Below are 26,631 nucleotides of genomic sequence, written 5' to 3'. Positions count from 1 at the left end.
TAGCTGGTATAGCTGATCAGCACAGATTTTCAGACAGGCTGGTGAGATGCTGGCTGGGCCTGGTGCCTTACTTCTCTTGATCTTCCTGAAGACCTGACACACATCATCGTCACTGAACTGAATTGTAGGTGTGGCAGAGTCAGGGGTAACAGAAGGTGAGAATTGGGCTTTTTCAAACCTGCAGTAGAACTCGTTCAGGTCATCTGCCAGTTGTTGATTCACCACAGTGCTGGGGATGGTGTCGTGTAATTGGTGATGGCTTTCAGACCTTTCCACACTATAACTGAGTCGTTAGAAGAAAGCTGATCCCGTAGCTTTTCGGAATAATTCTTCCTTGCCACTCTGATCTCCTTTTTTCAATGTGTATTTGGCCTGTTTGAACAAGACTCTGTCCCCAATACTGTGAGCATCCACTTTGGCCTGACGGAGCTGGCTGAGTTTTGCAGTGAACCATGGCTTGTCGTTGTTGTAAGTTAAGCAGAAAATTGTAAAAGATATAAGATAATAAAGGTCTTTCACACACAGTAGGTTGTGTTTCCACCAGCAAGCAGCACAGAAAGACAGAGCAGTTTGAGTAAAGTTTATTATTTCTGAGGAGACATTGAACATTTTTATATCAACTATAATAAACCCATCCTAATAGTGCATACAGTTAAATAGTCTGTTTCTACATTCTGCATTCATTACTGTTCCAGTTTCTGCACACAAAATGTCCAGTGTAGCTCAGGGACAAATTAAATCTCACACCTCACTTATAGTTTTTATAAACACTTTTACTAACTTTTTATTTTGGATCACAAAACCTCACAGATGAGTTATAACCCATCCAGAACCCAGCGTATAGAGGCTGAGTGAATGTGGTGTGGACTCTGTGGAGGAGCCTCATGGTGTCAGAGACGCTGTAGAAGGACAGAGTTCCTGCACTGTGATCCACATACACTCCTATTCTGGAGGATGATGGACCTCGGAGCTTAGTCATAATGTTGTTGTGATAGAAAGAGACAAAGGAAGAAGAAAACTCGAGACTCCAGGACTGACTGTTGTATCCAAACACACACTCATCACCCCGTCCTTTTCTGCTGATCTCTTTATATGACACTGATATGTCCACATCACTGCTCCTCTCCACCTCCCAGTAACAGCGTCCACACACACTCTCCTTACAAAACACCTGAGTCCAGGAGTCAAATCTCTCTGGATGATCAGAGTATCGCTGTCGTGTCTTACTCCATGTCACCACTCTGTTCTCCTCAGACAGAATGAGTTCAGGATGTGCTGTTTTTGGATCCAGAGTCAGATAACAGAAATCTACAGTAATAAAATGTCGACATGTTAGATGTTAATCACAGGATTTATAATAAGTGTGTATGAGACACCTGTCTGTGTTTCTATCCTCCTAATGTAGCTCTATAAACATGGATCAAATTTAGAGCAACAATACAAATATTTTAACTCTGTGTGTGTGTGTGTGTGTGTGTGTGTGTGTGTGTGTGTGTGTGTGTGTGTGTGTGTGTGTGTGTGTGTGTGTGTGTGTGTGTGTGTGTGTGTGTGTGTAAAACCTACACTGCAGAAAATCTTCTCTGCTCTTTGGATCTGAAGGTAAAATAATCTGAACTGCTGCAGCTTTGGAAACACAGAGACAAAATGGAGACAGAAAAATGACATGGAAACAGTTTATAGTGTGAATGTGAAAAATTTGCTTCCTCACGTTTATTTCAGACGTCAACAACGTCACCATCTCAATTTATTGTTGCGTTATGCTATGCCTTGCTAGGCTGTGTCAGCTACGATTTTCTCCACAAATGTAAGATTTGTACTTTGTTTGTCTGCTAAATTGATCTTGATGTCATTTACAAGACTGATGCTAATACTGTGTGATTTTCTGCAGTCTTGTTCCTGCTTACTTCTTATTTCTGTTAGATGAATTTTATGACTCTTTTTACTGTGATACAGAAACAATGTTCGTTTGTTCACCTTGTGGTCTGATTTTGTTGAATTCCTCCTCACAGATTTGTTCGACTAGATTTTTCAGATCTGAGAGAGATTTCCTCACTCCATCAAATGAGAGATGTTGACTGACAGTGAAGCTGGGTGAGTCGTCACATCCAGGAGAAACACAGAGAGACGGGAAACTCTACAGAGAGGAAACACATCATAGAGAAGGTGAAAAGTGGACGAGAGGAACGAATGAATCTCAGACTGAATCAGAACAAAGACACACTTGTGATCTCAGACAGGAACATTTCTTGTTGCTGTAATGAGCTTTTAGGAGGAAACTTTGTGAGGAACAGCGCCCTCTGTAGATCAGACAGTGAGTGTTACCTGGAGGAAGTGGATGTCATCGTGTGTGTGTGAAAGCTGCTCCAGCCCAGTGACTCTCCTCTGAAGATCAGTAATCTTCTGCTCCAGTTGATTCAGGAGTCGTTCAGCTCGACTCACATCAGCTTTCTCCTGAGCTCTGATCAGCTCTGTCACTTCCGAGCACTTTTTCTCTATAGATCTGATCATCTCAGTAAAGATCCTCTCACTGTCATCTACTGCTGCCTGTGAACGCATCTGTAAGGACACACACACACACACACACACACACACACACACACACACACACACACACACACACACACACACACACACACACACACACAGAGATCCATTTAAAGTTACTGTAAACTCTTTCTCTCACAGTGACTCTATAATGTGTGTGTTTATGTGAATCTCTCAGTTTCCTCCTCACCTTAATAATGTCCACAGTCTGTTTCAGCTCCTGCACCTTCTTCTGTTTCTCCTGGATCCTCTGCTGGGATTTTATCTGATCCTCCTTTAACTCATTCTGAGACCAAATACAACATGTTTAATTAATAGAAAAAAAAAATAAAATAAAATACAAAGAATTGTAGCTGTAATTAAATAAGAAACTACAATCATTGTCCCCAGCACACATCATCGCACTCATCACCCTCTCCTTTCCTGCTGATCTCTTTATATCAGACTGCTCTTAACATGGTGCCCTGTGATGATGTGGAGTCCCACCAGGGTGAACTCTCCTGGTTACCACCAGAGGCTCCTCAACCTGGATCAGGACAAATATATCTAGACCAAACTATGAGCAGAAGCTTCCCAGATCTCCAGCTCAGGGTTCTTTTTACATTTCCACAATCACTATCACTCACTCGTTTAGTTGAAGGTGTTTTTTTGCTCTTTCTTCTGTTTCCATACTTCGCTAAAGTTTCTTTGAGACAATATGAATTGTTAAAAGCACAATACAAATAAACTGTATTAGAATAAAAAAAATTGCCTTAAAGAAGCTTCAACACTTTTAGAAGTAAAACAAGACAGACTTTGAACCAGTCTTTACACAGACCGTGTAATATATCTTCATCATTATCATCCTCCTCATCATCATCATCATCATTGTTATGCCGTTGGCTGTATAAAGTACACTGACCGGTCTGAGGTGTTTACACATCTTTACAAAACAGACTTTGACTTTTAATAAAAATCCACCTTACACTGAATGACAGTCATATAACCAATCAGATCGCCTCAATAGAAATTAGATTAGAAATAGAATTTGTAGAAATTAACAAAAAATAAAAATAATATCCAGTTCTCACCTGTTTTTTAGTTCTTTCTGCTTTAGCTGAAACTGTATCATGACCTTTGTGTTCTTCCATCATACACAAGTAACAGATGAGGCTTTGGTCAGTACGACAGTAGATTTCCATCAGTTTGTCATGTTCAGAGCAGATCTTCTCTTGGAGCTCTGCACAGGCTTCAACTAACTTGTGCTTCTTAAAGGCAGGAGACTGATAGTGAGGTTTAAGATGATCTTCACAATAGGAGGCCTGACAACCCAGACAGGAATTAACAGCTTTGCGTTTTCGCCCAGTGCAGGAATCACACTCCGCATCTCCAGGTCCAGCATAACAGTGAGCAGCAGAAGCAGCTTGGAGTTCGGTCTTCCTCAGTTTCTCCACCACTTCAGCCAGCATGTTGTTCCTGCGTAGAACAGGCCTTGGAGTGAAAGTCTCTCTACACTGAGGACAGCTGTAGACGCCCTTCACATCCTCCTGATCCCAGTGAGCATTAATACACACCTTACAGAAACTGTAACCACAGGAAGTAGTCACTGGATCATTCAGGAGATCCTGACACACTGTACAGCTAAACTGATGCACAGAAAAATCTACTGAAATACTGGCCTCTGCCATTTTCCTGCACTCACACAGAGAGAGAGAGAGAGAGAGAGAGAGAGAGAGAGAGAGAGAGAGAGAGAGTTCTATAAGTTTTGTTTTCTCTGAAATGAACTTCCTGGTTCAGTGTGTTATAGTGTAACAGAGAGAAGGTAAATGTAAATGCAAATGTAAATGCAGAGAGAAGGTGCGGCTTGACAGAGAAAAGGAGCTCAGACTTTTAAGATAAAGTGAAGTTACACAACAGGAGAGAGAATTGTTTTTAATGTAAAGAATCTCCTCTGTGATTTAAGTTTTGACTCTGATCATGATTATTTTTAGAAATATCTTGGCTCTGATCATGATTGACTGAAATAGTCAATGCCACTAGCATCCGCCCTGACCTCTCCTCCGTTCCCCTACAGACAGGTGATGTCCTCTTTGTAGATGGCTCTTGCTCCAAACGTAGTAATGGTGTTTATCTTTATCTTTGTGGTTATGCTGTTTGTCGGTTACCTAACACTGTTCTTGAATCTTTTTCTCTCCCTTTTTCCTCTGCGCAGGCAGCTGAACTCTTCGCACTCACTCGTGCCTGTGTTCTCGTTGAGGACGCTGACGTCACTATTTACACTGACTCTCGTTATGCCTTCGGAGTAGCTCATGTTTTTGGCCGCATCTGGCAATCTCGTGGTTTCACTGCAGCTGACGGCAAGCCTATCTCTCATGCCTCTTTAGTGCAGGATTTAATCACTGCCTGTCATCTGCCTCGTTCTGTGGCCATTGTTAAAACTAGGGCGCATTCCTCTGGTGACACTGATGAAGTTCGAGGGAACAGTTTCGCTGACCGAATGGCTAAACAGGCTGCGGCCACATGCCCACTTCCCCCAAACCTATCTCCAGCCATGGTCTCGGTTAACACCATGATCAGTGCTGTTCTACCTGACATGGATCTCCCTTCGCGGACGAAGATGGGTGTTACAGGACTTATCTGAGTTTTTTTGTATTTTCCACTTACACACAGACGTGAATAGAATATTAGATGGATGTTTAATATGTGCAGAACAACATTTCAAAATCAGGTGCCACACATCAACACCTTCCCATGCCTGACACTCCCTTTCAATAATGGCAGATCGATTTCACACACATGCCTAGACAGGGTCCTTTCAGATACCTTTTGGTAATGGTTGATAAGTTCTCCAGATGGGTAGAAGCCTTCCCATGTAGTAAGGAAAATGCTAGAGTTGTGGTACAGAAGTTAACTACTGAGATAATTCCTAGAATAATCCCTGTAGGAATTGATTCTGACAAGGAAACTCCATTTACATCTAAAGTCACTCAGCTTCTGTGTAAAGAGTTAAAGATCAATTGGCTTTTCCACATTCCTTACCATCCACAGTCATCAGGTATGGTGGAGCGAGCCAGTCGGATCCAAAATCAGGTCAAGTCAAGAAGCTTTTATTGTTATTTGACCATATATATCTGACACAGTACACAGTGAAATGAGACAACGTTTCTCCAGGACTATGGAGCTACATAAAACAAGGACAGAGATAAGTTAATGTGATAGATAAGACAAAGTAAGTTAGTCCTAGACACATAAAGTGCATTTGTACAACCTGATGTACACAGTGTGAAACAGAAGACTGTGCACACAAACAATACAAAACACTACAAGGCAATACACAAAAGCAGTGCAGACCAGAGTACATACTATACATTCTATAGTACATGTGCATAATACTTTAATGAACACTTATGAGGTATTGTAATGAATTGTGCAAAACAACAATTGACTGAAATGTAAAAGACAGAATGTGCAAAGAGCAAAACCAGTGTGCAGAACATCATGTAAACAGTTTGAAATGGGTGCTGTAGACATGGATGTAGATCAGTGCCGTCTCTACAGTTGAGTGTATTTGTGTGTGTGTGTGTGTGTGTGTGTGTGTGTGTGTGTGTGTGTGTGTGTGTGTGTGTGTGTGTGTGTGTGTGTGTGTGTGTGTGTCTATTGTTTTCGGTGCAAGTGAGTTCAGTTATTTAGGAGTCTGATGACTTGTGAAAAAAAACTGATTGTGGTGTAAATGTCCATGATAGAGGGAAGTGAGCCTCAAATGATCTTCTCAGCTGTCCTCATTATCCAATGCGTGATCAGAGATGGTGCAGTTCCCATACCAGACAGTGATGCAGCTGCTCAGGATGATCTCAATGGTTTCGCTGTAAAAACTAGTCAGGGTGCGTGAAGGGAGATGGGCTTTCCTCAGCCTTCATAAGAAGTAGATATGCTGCTGGTCTTTCTTGGTGATGGAGCTGGTGCTGAGTGACCAGGTGATGAACAGCATCACCAGCACCAACACACTTGTGGGATGTGGTAGTCTAGTGGTAAAGGTGTTGGGCTACCAATTGGAAGATTGTGAGTTTGATTACGTCCACCAAGCTGCCACTGCTGGGCCTCTGAGCAAGACCCTTAACCCTCAATTGCTCAGTTGTATAAAAATGAGATAAAATGTAAGTTGCTCTGGATAAGGGCACCTGCTAAATGCTTTAACTGTCTACATTTGAGTATATTGTCTAGTGTTTGTAGCGGTTTCTATGTATCTCTCTCTCACATTGTAACATTAGTGTCTAGCACTGTTTTGATATATTCTACCATACCTTAATTCTCACTCTTGTTTGACTGCAAATATGTGCCTTAAACTCATCTCTGTACTCAAGTCCTACTCTTGCAGATGCTCTCATCCACAGAGCAGAGGTCACAATCCCAGTAACCTCATCTACCCTCCTCTGTTGTGTAAGTCTCAAACAGTGGTGGTAGGTGGGCTCTGGAATTGCCAGTCTGCTGTGAAAAAAGCTGATTTTATCTCTGCTTTAACTTCCCATTACTCCTTTGATTTTCTTGCTCTAACAGAAACCTGGATATCCCCACAGAACACTGCTACACCAGCTGCTTTATCCTCTGCCTATGCTTTCTCTCATTCACCATGAGAAACAGGCAGGGGTGGTGGTACAGGTTTATTGTTGTCAAGGAAATGGTGCTTTACACCTCTCCTCTTGTCTCATTTAACTATCTCTTCTTTTGAGTTCCATACCATTTCAGTTACCTCTCCAAACAACCTTGTTATCATTGTTGTTTACCACCCTCCTGGTCCCCTAGGAGACTTCCTGGAAGAAATGGACACACTGCTTAGTGCTTTCCCTTCCGATAGCTCCCCCCCGACAGTGCTTGGTGACTTCAACCTCCCCTCTTACAAGCTACATTCTTTTTCCCTTTTGTCTCTTCTCGACTCATTCACCCTGACACTCAACAGCTACATCCCCACACACAAAGGAGGCAATGTCCTGGACCTGGTTTTCACCCGTCCTCCTCCAGCTACAGACGTGACTGCTACCCCACTACATGTCACTGATCATCACCTGGTATCCTTCACCATCACCAATCCTACATAAAACTACCTCTCACCCCCTTGCTCTTACCCGCCACAACCTTCAATCTGTCTCCCCTTCTTCTGTAGCTTCTGGCACTCTTTCTTACCTTCCTGATCCTGAGTCTTTTTCCTCACTACCCTTTTTCTTACCTTCCTGATCCTGAGTCTTTTTCCTCACTACCCTTGGACTCGGCCACAGATACGTTTCTCTCATCGTTTTCCTCAACTATGGCCTTCCTCTGCTCTATGTTCACTAAACCCAAGAAAAGTTCTTGTTCTGCTTCTTGGCTTTCAGATGTGCTGCGCAACAATCGAAGAGAGCTAAGATCATCAGAGAGAAAGTGGAAGAAATCATAACTTGATGCAGACCTTTATTCTTACTGAACACTCCTTGCCAAGTTCTCCTCAGATGTGACTTCTGCCAAAACTTCCTTCTACAAGGAAAAGCTTGAAGCTTCCTCACATGACCCTCGGAAATTCCACAACATCATCTCTTCTCTGCTCAACCCCCCGGCTCCACCTTCTTCATCCTCCCTGACTGCAGAAGTCTTTGCTTCTTTCTACCTTCAATTCAGCCCTGACTGCACTTACATCTCAGAGTATGGATCTCCTACACCTTTGTTGTCGCATTTCTCTGTAGCAGCAGAAGAGATTTTACAACTCATCCATACAACTTGCAATCCTACCACCTGTCCATTGGACCCACTCCCTTCCACTATGCTCCAGACCATCTCGCAAGACCTTCTGCCCTTCATTTCCACTATCATCAATAGATCCATAGCATCTGGTCAGATACCAACTACTTTCAAGAGAGCAAGGGTTATTCCCATCCTAAAGAAACCTGCTCTGGTTCCATCAGACATCAGTAACTACAGACCTGTATCACTTCTCTTGTTTCGAAAATTCTTGAACGCATTGTCTATGATCAACTGTCTATATATCTCCCAGTACAACCTCCAAGACCCCAACAAGTCTGGCTTTAAAGCAGCTCATTACACAGAGACAGCCCTTTTGGATGTCTCTGAGAAACTACATGCTGCTAGATCAGCCAAACTGTCATCCGTCCTTATCCTACTTGACCTTTCAGCAGCGTTTGATATGGTCAACCACAAGACTCTCTTGTCCACCCACAGGAGTCTTCGGATTTGTGAATCAGCTTGGTTTGCTTCCTACCTGGAAGGACGCTCATATCAGGTAACATGGAGGGGAGTGACATCTGCTCCACGCAGACTCTCCACTGGTGTTCCACAGGGGTTAGTACTTGGTCCTCTTCATTAATCACTGTATACTCACTCTCTTGGTGAAGTTATTTCCTCACATGGGTTCTCTTACTGTACCACTGCTATGCTGATGATAAACAACTTATCTTCTCTTTCCCACCCTCTGATGCTACAGCTTCTGACCGGATCTCAGCATGTCTGGCAGAAAATTCATCATGGCTGTCTGCTCATCAGTTAAAGCTCAATTCTAGCAAAACTGAACTGCTGTTCATCCCAGGTGATTCATCCCCAGGTCATGATCTTGCTATATCCTTGCACAACGATCTGATCTCCCCTTCAACCGTAGCTCACAACCTTGGGGTAACCATGGACAATCAACTGTCCTTTTCCTCTCATGTTGCTAATGTGACTTGCTCATGTCGGTTTCTTCTCTACAACATTAGAAGGATTAGCAATCACAGAATATCCACCAGGTGGCGCATAAGAACCCTGTTTCTCTTAAACACTCAATGGTTTTTTAAGATTGTATAATATGTTTATATTATTAATTGACATTTAAAAATTTTACATTTTTTATTTTACTTCACATTACATCAGAATTGTGAGAAAACATCTAGAATAAAATATAATTATAAAGACGTATAAAACACCGTTGGCTATGGGATTTTTTAAATTAACATTTGTTCTTCTTCTTATTATTATTATATGTTGCCTACATTTACATCAAATAATAGCAATGTAAAATATAAAGGAAATCACAGTTCGAGTTAGGCATACCATAACATAAGTGACATTAAGAGATTTTATTAAGATACTTTAATCATTTATTTTAGAGATATTTATAGAAATATCTCTAAAATCATTTATTTGCATTGCCTTCTGTATTGCATTCATTTTGTCCATTTACAGGTGCACAAATACTGGCTAATTTTAATTTCATTAAGACACTGCTGTGTTCTGTATTGATCAATGTTCTGTAAATTTGTACTTAACAAGTCTAAACCATGTTATTCAATTTACTATTATTATTATTATTATTATTATTATTATTATTATTATTATTATTATTATTATTATTATTATTATTATTAATAATAATAATAATCAAAAAATATATTTAGGCTATATATATATATATATATATATATATATATATATATATATATATATATATATATATATATATATATATATTATATATATATATATTTAAATATAAATGTATTTATGAATTGATTCTCATAAGGGAAAATAATAATTTTTGATTATTAATGAGGTTTATTATACCAAATATTACAAAATCTTTTGCAAAATATATGTTATGTTGTAAACAAGTTAGACAAAAAAAGTGAAAAAAAGGCTATCATATATACTTAATTGTTTATAAGCAGTCAAAAGGGTTAATTTATGCAATATCGACCCATTTTTTATAAGTTATAAACATTCATCTGAAATACCCTTTAAGTTATGCAGTAAATAGCATTTAAACAAAGTAACTGCAATAAAAAGATTGTGCTTTGTATTAAACATTTGTTGATTACGTAAAACTTTCCACTTATTGCTGTAAATTTAAGTTGGTTATATCAACATATGACAAATTAAGTTATGCAATATCGACCCATTTTTTATGTTATAAACATTCATCTGAAATACCCTATTAGTTATGCGTAAATAGCATTTAAGAAGGGGATGTAACATATTGTATGTTATACATATATCAGGTTATGCGGACATCTAGTGGTCATCTAATACAATGACATCCAGAGTCACGTGTGTATGTTTTGTTACTGAAGTCAGAAGAATAAAACTATGTGAATGAGCATGAAAAGCTGACAATGAGACTGTATTGGATAAAAATAACAAAAGAATACAATTATGTGAAGGAGCAGCAGCTCGTGGATTGTATACTATACGAGACGAGATGTAATGTACTGAGTAAAAAGGTGCTTCCATGGCGGTTTCAGTTGTTTTATATTATAATATTATAAATATAATGTGATGATTTAGCTTATTCAAATACATGAAAAAATCATTTTAATTAATAAAGACTTAAATCACAGAGGAGATTCTTTACATTAAAAAAGTCTGAGCTCCTTTTCAAAGCCGCAGCTTCTCTCTCTGTTACATTATAACACAAAACTTAGAAAACGAAACTTAACGAACGACCGAACTAATGACCGAACTCTCTCTCTCTCTCTCTCTCTCTCTCTCTCTCTCTCTCTCTCTCTCTCTCTCTCTCTCTCTCTCTCTCTCTCTCTCTCTCACACACACACACACACACACACACTCTCTCTCTCTCAGTGCAGGAAAATGGAAGAGGCCAGTATTTCAGTAGATCATTTTTCTGTGCATCAGTTCAGTTGTCCAGTGTGTCTGGATCTCCTGAATGATCCAGTGACTACTTCCTGTGGTCACAGTTTCTGTAATTCTGTAGATCTGTAGTTGAAGGCTGTGAGGAGCTCCAAGAGAAGATCTGCTCTGAACATGACAAACTGATGGAGATCTACTGTTGTACTGACCAAAGCCTCATCTGTTACTTGTGTATGATCGAAGAACACAAAGGTCATGATACAGTTTCAGCTAAAGCAGAAAGAACTAAAAATCAGGTGAGAACTGGATATTATTATTCTTTTTTAAGTCAATTTCTAAAAATTCTATTTCTAATCTAATTTCTATTGAGGTGATCTGATTGGTTATATGACTGTCATTCAGTGTAAGGCGGATTTTTATTAAAAGTCAAAATGTGTTTTGTAAAGATGTGTGAAACAGTTCAGACCAGTCAGTGTACTTTAAACAGCCAACGGCATGACGAGGATGATGATGATGATGATGATGATGATGATGATGATGATGATGATGATATTTAACACAGTCATGTGCCACTTTATTCTGATTTCAAAGTCGATTTTGTTTTACTTCTAAAAGTGTTGAAGCTTCATTAAGAGATATTTATATTTACTTTATATTTATATATGCACACACACTAAAGTTCAAATTAAAAACTTTTTGAGGCTAATGAGTGTGATTGTAGTTTCTTAATTAATTACACCGGCAATTCTTTGTATTTTAGTTTTATTTCTATTAATTAAACATGTTGTATTTGGTCTCAGAATGAGTTAAAGGAGGATCAGATAAAATCCCATCAGAGGATCCAGGAGAAGCAGAAGAAGGTGCAGGAGCTGAAACAGACTGTGGACATTATTAAGGTGAGGAGGAAACTGAGAGATTCACATAAACACACACATTATAGAGTCACTGTGAGAGAAAGAGTTGATCTTTAAATGGATAACTCTCTCTCTCTCTCTCTCTCTCTCTCTCTCTCTCTCTCTCTCTCTCTCTCTCTCTCTCTCTCTCTCTCTCTCTCTCTCTCTGTGTGTGTGTGTGTGTGTGTGTGTGTGTGTGTGTGTGTGTGTGTGTGTGTGTGTGTCCTTACAGATACGTTCACAGGCAGCAGTAGATGACAGTGAGAGGATTTTTACTGAGATGATCAACTCCATGTTCTCGGAGGTGACGGAGCTGATCAGAGCTCAGGAGAAAGATGAAGTGAGTCGAGCTGAACGACTCCTGAATCAACTGGAGCAGGAGATTACTGATCTTCAGAGGAGAGTCACTGAGCTGGAGCAGCTTTCACACACACACGATGATATCCACTTCCTCCAGGTAACACTCACTGTCTGATCTACAGAGGGCGCTGTTCCTCACAAAGTTTCCTCCTAAAAGCTCATTACAGCAACAAGAAATGTTCCTGTCTGAGATCACAAGTGTGTCTTTGTTCTGATTCAGTCTGAGATTCATTCGTTCCTCTCGTCCACTTTTCTCCTTCTCTATGATGTGTTTCCTCTCTGTAGAGTTTCCCGTCTCTCTGGGTTTCTCCTGGATGTGACGACTCACCCAGCTTCACTGTCAATCAACATCTCTCATTTGATGGAGTGAGGAAATCTCTCTCAGATCTGAAAAAACGAGTCGAACAAATCTGTGAGGAGGAATTCAACAAAATCAGACCACAAGGTGAACAAACAAACATTGTTTCTGTATCACAGTAAAAAGAGCCATAAAATTCATCTAACAGAAATAAGAAGTAAGCAGGAACAAGACTGCAGAAAATCACACAGTATTAGCATCAGTCTTGTAAATGACATCAAGATCAATTTAGCAGACAAACGAAGTACAAATCTTACATTTGTGGAGAAAATCGTAGCTGATGAATAAATTGAGATGGTGACGTTAAGACTAAGATCCGAGGTCCATCATTCTCCAGAATAGGAGTGTATGTGGATCACAGTGCAGGAACTCTGTCCTTCTACAGCGTCTCTGACACCATGAGGCTCCTCCACAGAGTCCACACCACATTCACTCAGCCTCTATACGCTGGGTTCTGGATGGGTTAACTCATCTGTGTGGTTTTGTGATCCAAAATAAAATGTTAGTAAAAGTGTTTATAAAAACTATAAGTGAGGTGTGAGATTTAATTTGTCCCTGAGCTACACTGGACATTTTGAAAAAATTCAGAAACTGAAACAGTAATGAATGCAGAATGCAGTGTAGTAATGTAACGGAGTACAAATACTTTGTTACCGTACTTAAGTAGAAATTTCGCATATCTGTACTTTACTCCGCTATTTAAATTTATGTCAACTTTCACTTTTACTCCACTGCATTTCCTAGATAAAATGTATACTTTTACTCCGTTATATTTCCAATAAGCATTTTCGTTACTCTTACTACAAAATAAAATGAGCAGAAATGTGTGCGACTGTAATAAGGAAGGTTTGGCGAATCACTGCCCCTAGATTGCATTACGCAGCACCGCACGCTCTATTTCAGCGAAATGTTGCCAAAAGGATGCGGAAACACAACTGAAACCGCCGTGGAAGCACCTGCTGGAGGACCTCCCGTTACCGTAGACCAGGGGTGGCAAACCTGTCAGAGACCAAGAGCCACATTTTTTACTGTGTTACCACAAAGAGCCACATCATACACATGGGCACACAGGAACATGTTTTTTCCCTGACATTTTGAGAGCGAACTTGACACAAATTGTTTACTCAAATGATCCTGCTACTACTGGGAAACTTTGAGGTATTTTCATCCCACTCACATGCTCGTTTGACGAAAATACCGTATTGAACTCAAGCGAAGCGAACACGCACAATAAAAAGACATAAATACAAACTTCGATATGAACATAAGAGCCGCATGTCGTAGACAACCACCTGGCGATAGTGGTGAATCAGAATCAGAATCAGCTTTATTGCCAGGCATATTTTCACATGCGAGGTATTTGTTTTAGTGACATAATCTCCACAGTGTAACAGAATGACATGTAGTATAGGTGAAATTGGTGAACAGGGTGAAGAAGATAACATTATACACCCGTGGCCGTATTTGCAAGAAATGTTTCTGTACATTAGAATTAAAGATTCTTCCTACCGGATGAAGCGCCTCTTATGCCTACCGAAAATCACTGAAATTTTACTTTTTACTTTTACTTCAATACTTAAATTAAATATCAGAAAATTCCGTTTGATACTTAAGTACAGTAAATATCAGATACTTTAGGACTTTTACTTGAGTAATATTATAAAAGGCGACTTTCACTTCTACCAAAGTCTTTTTCTAATACGATATTGTACTTTTACTTTATTGCTTTCTAATACTTTATACAACACTGGCAGAATATAGAAACAGACTATTTAACTGTATGAACTAATAGGATGGATTTATTATAGTTGATATAAAGATGTTCAATGTCTACTCAGAAATAATAAACTTTACTCAAACTGCTCTGTCTTTCTGTGCCCCTTGCTGATGGAAACACAACCTACTGTGTGTGAAAGACCTTTATTATCTTATATCTTTAACAATTTTCTGCTTAACAGTCCATTTAACATACAGTGCACTCTGGAATTATTCAGACTCCTTCCTCAATCCTTTATAATATGGTGACAGACTTCAGAAGTGGAGGAATAAACTAACTAGAACAGTACATTTCCTAAAGAAAATGTGAATGTGCTTGCACGTGACGTCAGTTCTCTTCATCGTGCTGAGTGTTTTGATATATGACATGTCCATGTTGTGCTAAATTTTTGATTTCGCTTATTTTGGGGGCGGGGCTACACGTGACGTCAGTTCCCCTCATCGTGCTGAGTGTTTTATGTTGTGTAACTGAGATATGGCTTCTTCATATTGCAATATGGTTCGTAAGGTGCACTACATAGTTGCTAGGGTATGGCTGCACAGTTACCATGGTTATATTTGCAGACTAGTTTCTCACCTGCAACAAAAGAGCACACCTGAAAATCCATTTATCTTTTCCTGAAACAAGCGCCATGAAGATCTTGAACTAAAGCATCAATCAGTGATTTTACTGGGAAAAAATATAATCACGTTACAATAAGGATCATTAGTTCAAATGTAATGTATTAACTAACATTTATTATTGTATTTAGTAATCTTTGTTAAAATAAAGTTTATTCTTTGTTCATGTTAGTTCACAGTATATTAAGTAATGTTAACACGGTGTTAATAATGTATTAGTAAATGTTGAAATTAACATGAACAAAATGAATAAATGCTGTAGAAGTGCAGTTCATTATTAGTTCATGTTAAGTAATGTGGTAACTAATGTCAACTAATGAACCTTTATTATAAAGTCATTCTTATCATTCTTTGTGATATACGTGTCATATCATGTCAAAAAATAATTATGTAATGTGAGGAGACAAAAAAAAAATGCGCTTGATTTTAATTAATGGATGGCTCTTAAAAGAGCTGTTGCTGTTCTTAAAAGGACATTAGTTTAAAGTGAAATAAAAAATTATAAAAACTACACTAATAACAAAAAGTTATACAAATGGCAGAAACAACATATGTGACCGCCGTGCTGTACAAGGCACGCGACCATTAGGTTTAAGCATTAAATACACGGTTAAATGTTATATTGTTTGAAAGCTTAGACTCTCGGGATTTTATTAAGCCCACACACAAAGCATAATATGATTTATAGCCATCATACTAATTTAATCCAAGTTGATAGTCACCGGAAATAGGCGGCACTTACCTTTCGTCACTGGGGTAATATTTTCCAAAACAAATGCTTGTGAAAAATCCCCAAGAGTCTAAGGAACTGGAATATGTAAGCCTTTTAATCCAAAACGCTTTAATCCAAAATGCGTTTCTGACCGAAACACACAGCACTTCCGTCCTTTGTTTTCGGCTCTCACTTGTCCTAGGAGGCTTAAAAAAATACACTGAGCCGTCAGATTTGTAGACCGAATCGAACGAAAATCATGAAAATAGGGGGCGATCCCACAATATATATATATGAAATGAAACTGAAGCTCACTGTGAAATATAGCAACAAGCTTTAATTAAAGACCTTTACACAGATTCACTGGTGTCTGCTGCCCTCTTTCGGATGTTAGCACATCTACAGAGAGATTCCCCATTAGAGTCTATGGGGAAAAAACACCCCTTTGTACTTCCATACTGGGAATTCTGGAATTCTGATCGCTTACAAAATAGATAGCACACCTCTCCTCAATGAGCCGGTCGATTTGACACCTCATTTATGGGTCTAGGACAAAAGCTGTGGGACAAGTTACGCGCCGAAAAAGTGTCCGGAAGAAGATGCAGAATAATAATAATAATAATAATAATAATAATAATAATAATAATAATAATAATAATAAGTATGCAAGAGAATAAGAATGTGCTTTAGCAAGCACATTAATAAACTGTATTTCCTCTCAGTTCAGTCTTCTGCGCAGTCGCAGTACAGAGCAGGAGTCACGTGACTTTGTTCAAGTGACAAGCATGCGCTCCTGTGAGAGAGAAAAACACCATGAAACAATGATATTTTCCATATTGTGAACTTATTTTATTTGTACTTAAACTTCAGTTCATGTTCTAATGCAGTTTTAAAATACAACATGGGCCTCGTTTGGGACGCTTTTCATAAACTGAAGTAAATACTGTTGGTGTGTCGTTTGGGAATGAATCGATTCTTTGAATCCGTTTATCAAAACGGTTCTTGAATGTTTTGGAACCTGTGGAGTCGTTTATGTGGTTAAACAGGGGAATTTTTCTGGGCTGTGATTTAAAAAAGGTATAACATCGTAATATGTTATGAAGGCTTCCGGAAAAAATATTGTAGTGTCGATTCTTTGATTCGGCTCAAAACATATCTTGAACGTTTGGATCCGATTCACCAAACTGAAGAGTCTTTTTTGCGATCTTAAAATGTTTTCTTTCTTTCTTTTTTCTTTACTCCTGAAAGTAACTCAGTGCTTTTTTGTTCATTCTATTGAAAAGGTCAATAAACGATTGATGAAGAGTTTCTATAAAATAGTAATGTTCGTGAAGTTTCAACGGTTTTTGTATGTGAGATGTTTATGATCAATGCACTTTATTTTAAAGCACTAAAGCATAAGAGCAAAACTTATACTCTGTGTTTTCTCCTTTTTCGTTTAAGTTTCACTCCATTAGCTGAGATTCGCAGTGCCTTCAAAGACTGATATAAAGAGTGATATAAAGATTGATATAAGAAATGGTACATGTAACATATTGTATATGTCAAGCTTATATGAGGTTATGACGACATCTACTGGTCATCTGATACAATGACATCCAGAGTCACGTGTGTATGTTTTGGTACCTGAAGTCAGAAGAATAAAATAATCTGAAGGAGCATCAGCTCGTGTTCGTTTGTTCGTTTCATTAGAAGTGCAGTTTCTTGTCTCTCCTTATTGTTCAAGTGGTTGAGGTCGATTTGGGATTTAGAAAGTAATTAATAAGTAAGAAGACCAATTTAGTAAGTAGAACAATACTTTCTAGAGATAGAAATTATTACATTAATCTAATTAGACTTGTTGAAGATGTAATTTGTAGTTAGTAATTAAGAACTATTCTAGTTTTATAATATCAGAGGTGAATGTGGAAGAACAGTATTTTATTAAACCTATTAATTTAATTTTCATGTATAGGTGAAATCCTGCAGGCATTAAAAGAAGGTGGTAGCAGATTACAATGAAATAATCAGGTAAGCGCCTTGAGCATATCATAGGTGTAGGGTACCTGGCTTAATAAATAAATAGATTTGTAGTAGCAATAATAATAATAATAATAATAATAATAATAATAATAATAATAATAATAAAGAAAATTTTACATACCTATTCAGATAGATTATAACCGTCACAATATATACAGTAGTGTATGCTAACAATGTAACAATGAATCATAAAAAAAAAAAAAATTGTACATTTGTGACATTACTATTTCATAGAAACTCATCAATCGATTATTGACCTTTTCAATAGAATGAACAAAAAAGTACTGTTACTTTCAGGAGTAAAGAAAAAAGAAAGAAAGAAAGAAAGAAAGAAAGAAAGAAAGCATTTTAAGATCGCAAAAACGACTCTTCAGTTTGGTGGTGTGTTTCCATCAGCAAGCAGCACAGAAAGAGAACAGTTTGAGTAAAGTTTATTATTTCTGAGGAGACATTGAACATTTTTATATCAACTATAATAAACCCATCCTAATAGTGCATACAGTTAAATAGTCTGTTTCTACATTCTGCATTCATTACTGTTCCAGTTTCTGCACACAAAATGTCCAGTGTAGCTCAGGGACAAATTAAATCTCACACCTCACTTATAGTTTTTATAAACACTTTTACTAACATTTTATTTTGGATCACAAATCCTCACAGATGACTTATTATCTATCCAGAATCCAGTGTATAGAGGCTGAGTGAATGTGGTGTGGACTTTGTGGATGAGCCTCATGGTGTCAGAGACGCTGTAGAAGGAAAGAGTTCCTGCACTGTGATCCACATACACTCCTATTCTGGAGGATGATAGATCACTGAGCTCAGTATAAATGCTGTTGTGACAGAAAGAGGCAGAGGAAGAAAAAGACTCCAGACTCCAGGACTGACTGTTGTGTCCAAACACACACTCAATACCATCTCCTTTCCTGCTGATCTCTTTATATGACACTGATATGAACACATCACCGTTCCACTCCACCTCCCAGTAACAGCGTCCACACACACTCTCCTTACACAACACCTGATTATAGAAGTCAAATCTTTCTGGATGATCAGAGTATCGCTGTCGTGTCTCATTCCATGTCACCACTCTGTTCTTCTCAGACAGAATGAGTTGATGATGTGCTGTGTTTGGATCCAGAGTCAGATAACAGAAATCTACAGTAATAAAATATCCACGTTAGATGTTAATCACAGGATTTATAATAAGTGTGTATGAGACACCTGTCTGTGTTTCTGTCCTCCTAATGCAGCTCTATAAACATGAATCAGATTTAGAGCAACAATACAGACATTTTAACTCTCTCTCTCTCTCTCTCTCTCTCTCTCTCTCTCTCTCTCTCTCTCTCTCTCTCTCTCTCTCTCTCTCTCTCTCTCTCTCTGTGTGTGTGTGTGTGTGTGTGTGTGTGTGTGTGTGTGTGTGTGTGTGTGAGTGTGTGTGTGTATGTTTGTGTGTAAAACCTACACTGAAGAAAATCTTCTCTGCTCTTTGTATCTGAAGGTAAAATCATCTGAACTGCTGCAGCTTTGGAGACATAGAGACAAAATGGAGACAGAAAAATGATGTGGAAACAGTTTAAAGTGTGAATGTGAAAAATTTGCTTCCTCACGTTTATTTCAGACGTCAACAACGTCACCATCTCAATTTATTCATCAGCTACGATTTTCTCCACAAATGTAAGATTTGTTACTTTGTTTGTCTGCTAAATTGATCTTGATGTCATTTACAAGACTGATGCTAATACTGTGTGATTTTCTGCAGTCTTGTTCCTGCTTACTTCTTATTTCTGTTAGATGAATTTTATGGCTCTTTTACTGTGATACAGAAACAATGTTTGTTTGTTCACCTTCTGGTCTGATTTTGTTGAATTCCTCCTCACAGATTTGTTCGACCCATGTTTTCAGATCTGAGAGAGATTTCCTCACTCCATCAAATGAGAGATGTTGATTGACAGTGAAGCTGGGTGAATCGTCACATCCAGGAGAAACGCAGAGAGACGGGAAACTCTACAGAGAGGAAACACACATCATAGAGAAGGAGAAAAGTGGACGAGAGGAACGAATGAATCTCAGACTGAATCAGAACAAAGACACACTTGTGATCTCAGACAGGAACATTTCTTTTCGCTGTAATGAGCTTTTAGGAGGAAACTTTGTGATTAACAGCGCCCTCTGTAGATCAGACAGTGAGTGTTACCTGGAGGAAGTGGATGTCATCGTGTGTGTGTGAAAGCTGCTCCAGCTCAGTGACTCTCCTCTGAAGATCAGCAATCTCCTGCTCCAGTTGATTCAGGAGTCGTTCAGCTCGACTCACATCAGCTTTCTCCTGAGCTCTGATCAGCTCCGTCACCATCGAGCGCTTTTTCTCCATGGAGCTGATCATCTCAGTAAAGATCCTCTCATTATCATCTACTGCTGCCTGTGAACGCATCTGTACACACACACACACACACACACACACACACACACACACACACACACACACACACACACACACACAGAGATCCATTTAAAGATCAACTCTTTCTCTCACAGTGACTCTATAATGTGTGTGTTTATGTGAATCTCTCAGTTTCCTCCTCACCTTAATAATGTCCACAGTCTCTTTCAGCTCCTGCACCTTCTTCTGCTTCTCCTGGATCCTCTGCTGGGATTTTATCTGATCCTCCTTTAACTCATTCTTTAGCAGAGTTTTAACATGGTCTTTGTAAACTTTAGGTATAAAATGCTGAAAGAATGTTGTTACACTGTTGGCTGTATAAAGTACACTGACTGGTCTAACCTGTTTCACACTTCATACCAGAAGAACCTTTGACATTTAATAGTAATTCACTTCACACAGAATGACAGTCTTATAACCAATCACAGCAACTCAAATGAATTACAGTAGATTAGAAATAGAATTTAATATCAAATATTAAAGAATAATAATATCCAGTTCTCACCTGATTTTTAGTTCTTTCTGCTTTAGCTGAAACTGTATCATGACCTTTGTGTTCATCCATCATACACAAGTAACAGATGAGGCTTTGGTCAGTACGACAGTAGATCTCCATCAGTTTGTCATGTTCAGAGCAGATCTTCTCTTGGAGCTCCTCACAGGCTTCAACTAACTTGTGCTTCTTAAAGACAGGAGACTGATAGTGAGGTTTAAGATGATCTTCACAATATGAGGCCTGACAAACCAGACAGGACTTGACTGCTTTGTGTTTTCTCCCTGTGCAGGAATCACACTCCACATCTCCAGGTCCAGCGTAACAGTGAGCAGGAGAAGCAGCTTGGAGTTTGGTCTTCTTCAGTTTCTCCATCACTTCACTTAGCATGTTGTTCCTGCGTAGAACAGGCCTTGGAGTGAAAGTCTCTCTACACTGAGGACAGCTGTAGATGCCCTTCACATCCCCCTGATCCCAGCAGCCGTTGATACACACCTTACAGAAACTGTGACCACAGGAAGTAGTCACTGGATCATTCAGGAGATCCAGACACACTGGACAGCTGAAGTTATCCTGATCACTGGTTTCTGCCATTTTCTCGAACTCACAGTCAGGGAGAGAGGAGTGAGTGAGTGAGTGAGTGAGTGAGTGAGTTTTGTTTTCTCTGAAATGAACTTCTTGGTTCAGTGTGTTATAGTGTAACCTAGAGAGTAGGCGTGACTTTACAGAGAAAAGGAGCTCAGCTATTAAAGATAAAGTGTAGCTACACAAAAGGTGAGAGAATTTTTTATTTTTATTTGAAGATGCTCCTCTGTGATTTAGTTTTTTAAATAATAAAGTAAATCCTCACTAACATCAAATGAATACTATTCAGACACTTTTTACTTTGTCCACAGTAAAATCAGCAGTGTTAATCAAGCAGTGTTATTCTATATTTACTCTTAAGGTGTTAACTCAACAATAAATAGTGAAAGATGCCCCCTTGTCAGGGGCGATTCTTCATTTTCATTTTAGGGGGGCTCAGCCCCCAGGGTAGGATTGTATACTGTGATAAGGGCTGAAGTTGAATGCAGCAAAGACGCATTGGATGAGAAACCGAACTGTGTATTGGTTCAGTAAACTGCAATTACAAGAACTGCACCGATGCAGATGTCATATCATAGCAATCCATCAAAAAACGCACACACACCTTGTGCTCTCTGATGTTTGCTCTGCTCAGCATCCCTGCGGATTGAAAAACGCGCTGAATCCACGCAGACTCAGTTCAGGGGAGGAGCCGAAACATGACGCAGCTTGTCGCCGCTTCAAATGCGTTTTTAAAGGGGACTGAAGCATCAAGAAATAATTAATCAAAAAATTTTTTAGGGGGGCTGGGCAGGAGTTGGCCTAGTGACGCCCCTGCCCCTAGTGTTAGTGAACATGATCAGAGTTAAATTCTGCGGTGTTAACTTTACTCCGTTAAGCTCCGTCCCTAAATCTACCTCCTGCTAAGATTCTGAACAGGACAGGAGTTTTCTGGCCGCCATTTTCTTTCAACTCTAACCCACAGTTAAGGTCTTTTTTAAGTAACATACTAAAACACAATTTTAACATTTAATGTGAATAAATGTGCTAATAATACTGCATGGATTGTATAGTATTTTGGTGCAACTTGTGTAGTTTTGTGTATTTAATTTTGGAAATTCTGAATAGTAAACTTCGTGGGAAGTTAACTATGGGCTTACCAATGGTTCAACGCTGCCTAAAGAAGGAAAAAAAACACCCGCTAATTTTTAAAATTTTTTATCTTTCTTAGTGTTATCGGTATCATAGTTTTATGTTATTGCTGTTAGACACACACTTAGCTGACATGAGCAGAGCAGTACATATTAGTGCTAGTAGGTGTTTGAAGGAGGGAGTGACGTGTTTAAATGCTGTATATTAGAAAATAACGAACATGTGCTTTACATATGTTGCATGGCACAGCACACATATTGCATGGCACAGCACATATATTGCATGGCACAGCACATATATTGCATGGAACAGCACATATATTGCACAATTAACCTATTATTATTATAGCTGTTTTAAATTGGCTATTTTAGGCAACTTGGATCAGAAACTGTATGACATCATTAACTTTAGATGAAAAGTGAAACACATCAATGTAAGTATTTACTGAAATATTTGAGAATTATTATTTTTTTGCTACCTTTTATGACCAATTATTAGACCTAATCACAAATACTGAGGTGACTATGCAAACTTCTGCAACAGAAATTCTGTACTTATTTATATTTTGGGCATGGATCCTTTTTACACTCTAATCTAACTAAAGCACTATTCGGACGGGACTAGTCTTACGTGGGGACGTGGAGTAATGCAATTTTACCTCAGGACGTCTGTAATACTAATTGGCCAATTCGCACGGGACAAGACATCTCAGTAAAACTAGCAGAAGGGGGAGGGGTAACTCGCTTTACGCACCACAGTAACCTCCTTGTCATCATGTGCGTATGACGTTGCTTCCTGTTTCAAGCGCCTCCATGCTTGCAAAACGCGCCAAAAACTACTTTTAAACAGGAAATGACAGAATTTTACCGTACATATTTACAGCGGGTCTTTTCGGACGGGATCAGTATTACCTGAGGTAATTTTTCCGGACCTTTTTACAGAAGGTAAAAGTTGCCGTAATCTTTACTGACATTGTCCGTAATGATTACCGAGATGGCACATTCGGACGGGACTAAAATCACAGAGAAGCTCTGGTAATAATTACTTTACCCCCACGTCCCCATGTAGAACTAATCCCGTCCGAATAGTGCTTAAGACTCGGTCACTTCTTTCAGAGCATGCTGGTTAAGGTGAAACTTGTCAAGATAACCAAGCTGAGCCTGAAGGAATTTTTGTCTGCTGGTAAAAATATATGTATTCATTATATTATTTTAGGAATATATATATATTTTTTTTGTTACTTGATGGATGTCTAGTAATTTTATATGAGAATATATACAGTCACACGTTGCATGTGCCCTGATGTTCAAAGTTCATCATCGCTATGTAAAACCTTGTAAGCCATATATCCTTTCTCATAAAATTTAATACCTTTTAAGCATTTTTAAAGTTTGGTGTCCCAGCTGTACACAAGAATGTGAAGGTTTTTGATGTATCAGGGACTGAGGTGGATGATGATATTGCGGATGTAGTCAGAGAGCCCTCGGTTGGAGTTCTTACCATAAAACATGGTGCAGGTTTGTATTTATTACATTACTCATTAGAAATGTTAATATTTCTAATTAATAATAATTCCCCATAAAAATGTATTTGCAACCAGACAGAGAGATTCTGCCTCTCCACAAGCCTATCATGGGCAGTCAGATCAGTCCCTGTCTTCATCCATTGACTCCAGTGACTCCCAGGATACAGTCATTATTGAACCAAACTCCTCCAGTAAACGAATGAGGCTAGGCGATGAAGTTAAAAAGGTGGGTATCAATTTTGTAGTACTTTTACGTGTGTGTGTGTTGGGGGGGGGGGTCATAACACATTAATAAATTTTAAAAAATTTACATGAATTTGATATTTCTATGATTGAAGTTGATTTATAAGACTTACAATTTTTAAAACTAATATATATATATATATTGTAGTGGAAATTTTTACTTTAGAGAAGAACACATGAATCTGTCCTTCTAGGCTTCTGTATTTCCCATGGCTGGTAGTTATTGTGACTAGAGATTTCAGTTGTTTCTTCCTAAAACTGCCTTTAATCAGACCTTTCCCATGAGACCTTTTCTGTTCCCGTGGGATTAGCTTGGTCAGAAGATGAACAGGCGATGCTTCTAAGCCAATGGTGGATGATGTTTTGGTTTTACATGTCCTGTTTATTTTATTCCTGTCTATAAAATGCTAGTGTTATCAATAATGGAGGCCCTTCCTCTCTGATTTTACACGTAGAGTGTTGGGTCCTTCTGCAAAGCTGAAAACAATAAACCGTGAAAACTTTTATTGTCAGGATGCAGGGGGATATGGACCCAAAAATGCAGAACACATACGACTTCCACAAAAAATAGATTTAATAAGGGAATGTTAATAATGTCAGGGAATAATCCAACACAGAAACAAATAGTCACAGAAAAAACAGGCCAAGCAAAATGTTCCAACAAGAGACTAAGAGAAGAATCCACAAACAAAATCAAGAAGAGCGAGTCCAGGAAAAAATCTTGAAGAAAACAAATGAATAATCCAACAAGGCCCTTAAGTCCACAGAAGGAAAAACAAAAAATAAATCCCACCAAAATGTCAGAAAAATAGGACTGATCCACAAATGAAATAAGCAAAAATACAAAAAAGTGTCTCTGGCTGACAAAGGCAAAAATGAGTAATCCAAAAAATAACAAAAGGGAAAATCCACGGTTTGACACACACCCGGCTGAAATCCAACACGGAGAAATGAAAGTGAAACTTACAGGCCGGAAAGGGATACACGATCGGTAACGCGATGAGACAATCTGGCAAGGAGTGTTTGCAGACCGCGTGCTTATATAGTGAGGTGGATTATAAATTAGTGTAACCCGGAAGTGCCACAGCCAAGATGGCTGCCGCCCGGAAGTGGGCGTATAACATCTGACAGGGTAGGAAAAATATGACATTTATACTCTTGCCCGTGCCTGTGTGATATTATTTTGCTTTAATTCTCTCGAACCTCAAAACTTCCACCACAGGCTGGTGTTGTCGGCAGGATTCCGCGTTTGAGAGTCGACTTCGGGGATTCCCGGGGAGGCTTGCAGCGCTCGAGCCTTGAAGGCTGTTAACTTCACCTCGACCGCAAAATTGGCTATGAGCGTGAGAGGATTCGGGAGGTCACCGTGAGCCGCCTCAACGCTGGAATCAAAAGTAATTGGATGTGTGGAAGGTGAGAGAATCTATTTTTATTTGTGTTAAAGAACACTGATTAATCTGCTAAAGTCGTAAGGGTTTTATTTTGAAAACCATAGTTGAATTCATTAGCGTTGAATAGTGAATATTGTTGGTTGTCTCTGTGTAGAAAGTGCTGTAAAGACAGGATTTAAACCTGGATCTGTCGACAGGTCAGTGACCTGGATAGGCACCTAGTGCAAGGCCTAAAATACAAAAGTAAAGCACGGCACTAATCTGGGATTAGGTGCTAAAGGTGTCTTATTTGCGAGGTTTTGAGAAAACCCGCCGCTAAGAGCTGACGAGCTCGGTGTAGACTCTCCGGAGAGCAAAGCAGGTTTGGGGAAAAGAGAAAAGGCCAAAACAAAAGATAACACACACACATAGCACAGGCTTTCTGGTGCCGAGACTGTCAACAATAAACTAAGATAGTCATGGGCAACAGTATTTCTAAGAGCATGCTCAATAAAAACCCAGTGTGTGTCACTGGACCTAATGTGAATTATATGAGAAATAATTATGGTCCTGATTCTGTGTCACAATTGCTGCGGTGGGTGACGGAGTGTGGCTTCCCAGACGGCGGCAGTTTTAGCTTGAAGCAGTTAGATTTGCTGAAAGGTAACCTGACCCAAATGGAAAGAGATAATGTTGGGAAGAAGAAGAAGAAGAGCAGGGTACAAATAAACTGGACAGCTTTTCACTTGTGGAAGTTAGAGGCTGAAAAAAGGTTTCAAAAAGCACAATGTACTCCAAAGAGAGCATCTATACAATATGTACAGAATACACAAAGTACAATAAGTAACTCACAAAGTCTCCAGTGTCTTAAGTCTTTTTCAGATGATCCTGACCTGGATGGACCGCCTCCTCGACCACGTCTGGCAGCGGCTGCGTCATGTCGACAGGTGTGCGCAGATCCGGAGCCAGCTCGTGTGG

General features: G+C 39.0%; 1 protein-coding gene across 1 annotated transcript; it reads right to left on the bottom strand.

Annotated features, from left to right (window-relative positions):
- Positions 1 to 566: 566 nt before the first annotated feature.
- On the bottom strand, positions 567 to 21,393 carry LOC113649115 (tripartite motif-containing protein 16-like). The gene is made up of 6 exons (XM_047820599.1): positions 20,812 to 21,393; positions 20,451 to 20,546; positions 20,064 to 20,297; positions 1,975 to 2,134; positions 1,564 to 1,623; positions 567 to 1,308 (listed from the first exon to the last, which is right to left on the bottom strand). Exons 1-6 carry the CDS (start codon positions 21,391 to 21,393, stop codon positions 785 to 787), a joined length of 1,656 nt encoding a protein of 551 aa, XP_047676555.1. The 3' UTR covers positions 567 to 784.
- Between the last annotated feature and the right edge of the window lie 5,238 nt (positions 21,394 to 26,631).

The sequence above is a fragment of the Tachysurus fulvidraco genome, chromosome 11 (assembly GCF_022655615.1).
Source record: "Tachysurus fulvidraco isolate hzauxx_2018 chromosome 11, HZAU_PFXX_2.0, whole genome shotgun sequence".
Taxonomy (NCBI): domain Eukaryota; kingdom Metazoa; phylum Chordata; class Actinopteri; order Siluriformes; family Bagridae; genus Tachysurus; species Tachysurus fulvidraco.
This window is presented reverse-complemented; position numbering and strand designations above follow the sequence as displayed.

Coding starts and splice junctions, on each gene's coding strand:
- LOC113649115 (XM_047820599.1), bottom strand. CDS start 21,393: ATGGCAGAAACCAGTGATCAGGATAACTTCAGCTGTCCAGTGTGTCTG. Junction 20,298..20,450: donor AGACTGTGGACATTATTAAG/GTGAGGAGGAAA, acceptor GTGTGTGTACAG/ATGCGTTCACAGGCAGCAGT. Junction 1,624..1,974: donor CAACAAAATCAGACCACAAG/GTGAACAAACGA, acceptor GTGTTTCCAAAG/CTGCAGCAGTTCAGATTATT.